The sequence below is a fragment of the Ambystoma mexicanum genome, chromosome 4p (genome assembly GCF_040938575.1).
Source record: "Ambystoma mexicanum isolate Mex_15411 chromosome 4p, UKY_AmexF1_1, whole genome shotgun sequence".
NCBI classification, from domain to species: Eukaryota; Metazoa; Chordata; class Amphibia; order Caudata; family Ambystomatidae; genus Ambystoma; species Ambystoma mexicanum.
This window is the reverse complement of record NC_090927.1, coordinates 18,384,233-18,391,077: the sequence shown is the minus strand read 5'-3', so window position 1 is coordinate 18,391,077 and position 6,845 is coordinate 18,384,233. Positions and strand designations below refer to the sequence as shown.

Sequence of the window (6,845 nt, the reverse complement as noted above, 5' to 3'; positions counted from 1 at the left end):
ACAAAGATGTGGGAGATACTGGGGGTCAAGAGAAAGCTGCATATTGCTTATAGACCAGCTTCTTCTGGGGCAGTAGAGAGATATAACCGGACAATTGTGAGCATATTAAAGAAGTTTGTGGCAGATTCTGGGCCAAGTTGGGATATCCGATTACCTCTGGTCCTAATGGCTATCAGATCTACCCCTTCATCTGCAACCAAAATGTCACCATTTGAGTTGATGACTGGACGCAAGATGGTGCTTCCTCAGCATTTGCTCTATAGGACCCAAGAGCAGACACTGATAAATGCCTCCACTACTCATGAGTATGTAGAGAATTTAAGGAAACACCTCCAACATGCTTTTGCTTATGCTCAGCGGAATCTAGAAAGATCAGCTGATAGCATGAAGACCCATTATGACCTGAAAACTTCCAGGAAGGAATATCAGGTGGGAGACCGGGTCTATCTATACAACTTCCAAAGGAACCAGGCCAAGCAGCGCAAATTTTTGCCTACATGGAAGGGACCCTTTGAGATCATCGACAAGATCTCCCCTGTGGCCTACAAAATCCACATCCCCAAAGGTCCTTCGGCAGAGGGGGAAGACAAGTGGGTCCACATAAACCAGTTGAAATGTTGCCATCCCAGGCACACTCTGCAACAACTGGAGGAATCCTCTGGAATCCTAGCGGGTACTGTCTCAGACTAATTCAGTTCCAATCATAAAACATACCACATCTAGTCTCTAAAATATTGTGATTTGCATGAAACTGTCTCTTAGTTATACTGTTTTTTTCTTTTCAAAATAAGAATGTAATGTTTCGTTATGATGAAATGCATATGCTGCCCCACTATCTCAACAGTGGTGGAAAGACGTCTATGAGTAGGTATTGCCGCTCTTCCTTTGTCGTCCTAGGAGAAAGAAGACCTTGAGACTGGCCAAGGAGGACGATCCGGAGACCGGGAGAAGAGACGCAATGGGCTCGGGGTACCGCCCAATATTCCCATCAGGACCGGCGAGGAGAACTGATCGATCTGACCGGATGGAGAAAAAGATGCTGAACTGTGCCATCTACAGAATTGGAAGAAGATAATGTGGACATACCAGCGCCAGGGTTCAAAACCTCCCTTGCAACCGACTCCCCCTCGACTCAAGTCAAAGCGCAGTCGGGCGGGGGGTTTGTGGAGGGTTTTGACCCATGTGGAATCATTAGACGGGGTGAATGTGGGGATTAAGCTGTCGCTGCCCATCATTTTGCCCCAGAACAAAAATAAATCATTGGAGTGGGTAAAGATGGGGATGCGCTGTCGCCGCCCATCATTTCATCCCAGAATCCAGGAGAGCTGCGCAGTTGTGCGCACACCAAAATGGTTACCTAACTTGCCACCCACCAGTGTAAAGAAAGGTCTTTGTTAACAAAATCCACTGTTACTGATGTCAAAAAGTTGCTGAAATCGTGACTCATTGGACCACTTTAAAGATTCAACCCTTTTTGTGGGGTTCCACATAACCATCTTACTGTAAGGAGCCCCATCAAAACAATGTTAAGCAAGGATTTACTACCATGTAAGAACCATTCCTGTTTAGAATGCATTAATCCAAGAAAATCCCAAAGTTGCATGCAGTGCCAACAAAATCCTCAAGGCGGCACTAGCGGTCTAAACTCTGACAGGAGAACTGAGTGCAGTTGCTGACAAAGGGATTTGACTCAGCTGACTTCAAAGGCTGCATTTTAATTAAAAATTAGCCACATGCTGTTCCCAGAGGCCTGAAGCCTGGGAAACCCTATCACCTCCAGAGCTTCACACTAGGAGTTAGAATCTCACATGACATCTTGATTGATAGAAGGCAGACTGGCTGGGAGCTTCCCAGAGACCACACAAAGGACCCTTTCCTCTGAAAGGAATATGTTAATTCTGAATGTTTAATGTCAACAAAGCCCTGCCTGCCCAGAGGACTGACCCACCCAAGTCTTGGAGGCGGACCTCAACACTCTGAACTGACTTGAAAGCAAAATATATATTTTACAAAAACACTGATAACTCTTCGTAATCAAATGACAGAAATGTATAACTTTGAGAGCTTTAATTTAAAAAATGTACCTTTAATTCAAGCCCAAACTCCAATTTGTGTGATGTTCTGGGGCAAAACCCCATTGTTTATTAATATTACAGACTCCCTGTTTCAGCTAGACAAACGAAAATGCATTGGTATGTGGGTAGATATGTGAGGAACAGTTGTATAAAATTTAATGAAGATCCAATGTTGTTCAGCACATGAAAAAGTGCTAGAAGTTGCCATTTTTGAATGCAAGCTCCTAGAAAGAGCAGATTTGGACAGAGACATGGCTAAATTCAGCCACACCATGTATATGTAATTTCAAACAACTGTGTAGCTCTGAGATGTGTATTTTGATCATATATAGATTTGGGTGCACAGATGATAGGGGAGTTGTTTCAAGAGATCATAAATGGATGACATCACTCTGACTCACAGCTCCTTCGCCAATCAAGTGGGGAATGGAAATTTGACCAATGACAAGCGAGAGGGGCGAGTTTAGTTATGACCAAACACACACACCCACTGGCAGAACATATAAATGGACCACTGAAACTTAGGTAGAGACCTTCAATTCCATTTGCTGCAACGCGCTCTGCCGGACCATACAACATCCAGAGATGCAGACTTCAAATTCATCAACCTCCAGAAAGCCAAACTAGAGACCAGAGCCCAGTCTAAAACCCTGACCAGATCCGTGATGAGGCCCATTTAATTCAAGAATATAGTGTGAGTACCCAGCAGAACTGTGTAGAACCAATCTCTTAGTTTAAATTCATCTAATTCAATCTATTTAACCTAAGTAGAACTGTAGCTTAGAAATTGTGTTATCCTGCCATCATTTTAAAACTGAAAAAGTGCTGCGTTTAAAATTTGCAAAACCAAAAACGACCTCTATTAAATCGGTCATAACTCTGTAACCGTTTGGGCTAGAGACTTGCAGTAACTTTCATTTGGAACCTGAGATCCTAGGCTTTCCTAGGACCCCAAAACGATCGTGATAGTCCTTGCGGTTCCTCTGTAATAGCGCTCGGCGCATCCGCGAATTTTGCCGCGATTTGCAAATTTCTTCACATGTAAAAAAATCGGCTGCTGCTTGCCTTCCATTTGCCAGAAATTCGTTTAACCTGCTAACTATCCCTGCATCATTGCTAGTGTGAGCCTGGACTAATATTAACTAGATACCACTCACCCTGAACCTCTGAAAGGGAATTAAAAGCATTTCCAGCATATTTCTCATCCATTGCTAGCACATATCAAAGCATTTGGGCCTGTGTTTTCAAACTTATGTAGTCTAAGCTTGCTGGATTGAACTGAATTACAGTTGATTGCATTTCTGAGAACTGTGTGCTTCCTTCCATTTCCTTGCCTTGCATCAAGGGGGGGAGGGGATTGCCAGAGAAAAGTGATTACCTTGTTTGTTGAAATCATATTGAGTATTTTCTGTATTGCATTTCATTCATTCAACATTACATCTAGTTGAACTCTATAAAGCATTCTCTATCACATTATTCTTCTTTTGTTCCTATTTACCAGTGTGCTATCTCATCCATTTCATGTCAACTCATTAGTGATCATAAAGAAGTGTGCTAGTGCCAGATTCTCTGTTGTTAATCATTATCATATCAGATTAAGTGTGATATTCAATTATTAATTTATTATAAAGTGTCATATATATATCTATTGTTTAAATTATCAAATAAACCCTTTTAACTTGCAAAACAGAACTACTTCTTGGCTCAGTGGGGTCAGGGGGATTCCAAGAGAGGGGTGTTATATAGGGGTAGTCATCCAGAACGCATGAACTGGACCTAAAGATATATCAATAAGGGTTTTCATTCAGTATTCTAGACTAGGCGTTAACTTAGCTGTAGTGCTGAATTGAATCCTCTTACAGAATGACACCTGACCTAGTAGGATCGTTGTCTGTTTTCCCCTTGTTCCCCCCTCCCTGCCTCGTCGTGCCTTGAAACACTTGTGTATAGGCGCATTACAAATGCCATATCATATCATACAGCACTGCCAGCATGGCCCCCTCTGCAGAGTACAGCACTGCCAGCATGCCCCCCTCGTACAGGACTGCCAGTAGGGCTCCCTCTGCAGAGTACAGCGCTGCCAGCATGGCCCCCTCTGCAGAGTACAGCACTGCCAGCAGAGCCCCCTCTGCAGAGTACAGCACTGCCAGCAGGGCCCCCTCTGCAGAGTACAGCACTGCCAGCATGCCCCCCTCGTACAGGACTGCCAGTAGGGCTCCCTCTGCAGAGTACAGCGCTGCCAGCATGGCCCCCTCTGCAGAGTACAGCACTGTCAGCATTGGCCCCTCTGCAGAGTACAGCACTGCCAGCAGGGCCCTCTCTGCAGAGTACAGCACTGCCAGCAGGGCCCCCTCTGCAGAGTACAGCACTGCCCGCATGGCCACCTCTGCAGAGTACAGTACTGCCAGCAGGGCCCCCTCTGCAGAGTACAGCACTGCCAGCATGCCCCCCTCGTACAGGACTGCCAGCAGGGCTCCCTCTGCAGAGTACAGCACTGCCAGCATGCCCCCCTCATACAGGACTGCCAGCAGGGCTCCCTCTGCAGAGTACAGCACTGCCCGCATGGCCACCTCTGCAGAGTACAGTACTGCCAGCATGGCCCCCTCTGCAGAGTACAGCACTGCCAGCATGCCCCCCTCGTACAGGACTGCCAGCAGGGCTCCCTCTGCAGAGTACAGCACTGCCAGCATAGCCCCCTCTGCAGAGTACAGCACTGCCAGCATGCCCCCCTCCTACAGGACTGCCAGCAGGGCTCCCTCTGCAGAGTACAGCGCTGCCAGCATGGCCCCCCTGCAGAGTACAGTACTGCCAGCATGGCCCCCTCTGTAGAGTACAGCGCTGCCAGCATGGCCCCCTCTGCAGAGTACAGCGCTGCCAGCATGGCCCCCTCTGCAGAGTACAGCACTCCCAGCATGGCCCCCTCTGCAGAGTACAGCACTGCCAGCATGGCCCCCTCTGCAGAGTACAGCACTGCCAGCATGCCCCCCTCATACAGGACTGCCAGCAGGGCTCCCTCTGCAGAGTACAGTGCTGCCAGCATGGCCCCTTCTGCAGAGTACAGTGCTGCAGAGTACAGCGCTGCCAGCATGGCCCCCTCTGAAGAGTACAGCGAGGCCAGCATGACCCCCTCTGCAAAGTACAGCGCTGCCAGCATGGCCCCCTCTGCAGAGTACAGCACTGCCAGCATGGCCCCCTCGTACAGGACTGCCAGCAGGGCTCCCTCTGTAGAGTACAGCACTGCCAGCATGGCCCCCTCTGCAGAGTACAGCACTGCCAGCATGGCCCCCTCTGCAGAGTACAGCACTGCCAGCATGGCCCCCTCTGCAGAGTACACCACTGCCAGCATGCCCCTCTCATACAGGACTGCCAGCTGGGCTCCCTCTGTAGAGTACAGAGCTGCCAGCATGGCCCCCTCTGCAGAGTACAGCATTGCCAGCATGGCCCCCTCTGCAGAGTACAGCACTGCCAGCATGGCCCCCTCTGCAGAGTATAGCACTGCCAGCCAGCATGCCCCTCACTGGCTCAAGAGTAAAACAACTTTACACAGACATGAACCCTGTCCTGCATAGCCACCAATGAAGCCTGTAAAGAGCCACATGAGAGGGGCGTGCGTCATGGCACTCCCAGCTGACAGGAATGGCAGCCAATCATGTGCCTGGGCTTTATATCCTGAGGGGAGGGGCCTATTGAAAGAGTGACCGTCCATTCCGGAAGTAATGATAGCGGGGCACGCGGAAGAGCATTAGGTCAGGGGAGGGTCACGCCTGAAGAAAAGACATGACAATGACATCATAGAGGAGCGGTGATGTCATGTGCGGTGCCAGGGCTAAGCTAGACATGGAAGAGGGACTTGCCAGGACAGAAGCCCGGGGCATTCCCGCAAGAGTCATGCATAGTTCTCAACCATTTGTGTCGCAAAGGCGGGTGAAAACACCCGATTGTAATTTTGGCGGGTGAGAGGCCCATTAAAACGAATGGGCTTGCAGGAGGCTTGGCGGGTGAGTCAGCTGTTTACAAGGCGGGTGACACCTGCCAAAAGCGTGTGAGTTGAGAGCTATGAGTCATGTCAACCCTCTGCTCCCTTGCCATAAACTAGGAGCACACGTTTCACAGCACTGCCATCCTCGCGGCACAGGACAGCATAGCCATAGCACTAGGCCCTATAGACTTGCATTTCCAAGGCAGAGACTCCATTTACTGTACACAAACATCCTGTGAGTGGATTCAAAGAGTGGGGAACCTACAGGAGGCGATGTGGGAGGAGAAACGGGGCCTAACGCAGGGTGCACTGTCACTTGTGAGACATGGGTTTTTGTTTACTTTAGATCACGGAAGGGAATTACTGTGCATGGAAAAATGAGGCAGCTCACAACTCTAGGAATTCATGGGGTTCGAGCGGGAAGTCCGAATGCAATAGGGCCATGTTCTGCCCCTCCCTGGATTCCCAAACAATACTTCTACTTAAGATTATATTCACTGGGGCAGAAAATAACTGGAGGGCTCAAGCGCAAACATTTATGAAAAATGCTGACCCTACAAACAGTATACTAGCTGGGAGTATAAAGAGCACTGTACTGCACAGCACTGTGTGTACAAGGGACTTGAAACTAGTGCCCGGGTACTGTAGTCCCCTGCTGAGCGTTGAGTTGAGAGTGTGGCACTGTCCATTCATTGCTGGACGAGTAGATGTGCAGCGATGAGCGGCTCCCCATGGTTGCAGCGCCATGCAGTGGTGATGAGGCGGCAGTATAATAAATACCTGAAGGCTTT

At 48.7% G+C, this 6,845-nt stretch overlaps 1 protein-coding gene across 1 annotated transcript; it reads left to right on the top strand.

The window, feature by feature from the left end:
* The first annotated feature begins 4,888 nt into the window (after window positions 1-4,888).
* Window positions 4,889-5,644, top strand: LOC138452693 (nematocyst expressed protein 3-like). The gene has a single exon (XM_069605038.1). The coding sequence runs from the start codon at window positions 4,889-4,891 to the stop codon at window positions 5,642-5,644; it is 756 nt and encodes a 251-aa protein (XP_069461139.1).
* Window positions 5,645-6,845: the final 1,201 nt, after the last annotated feature.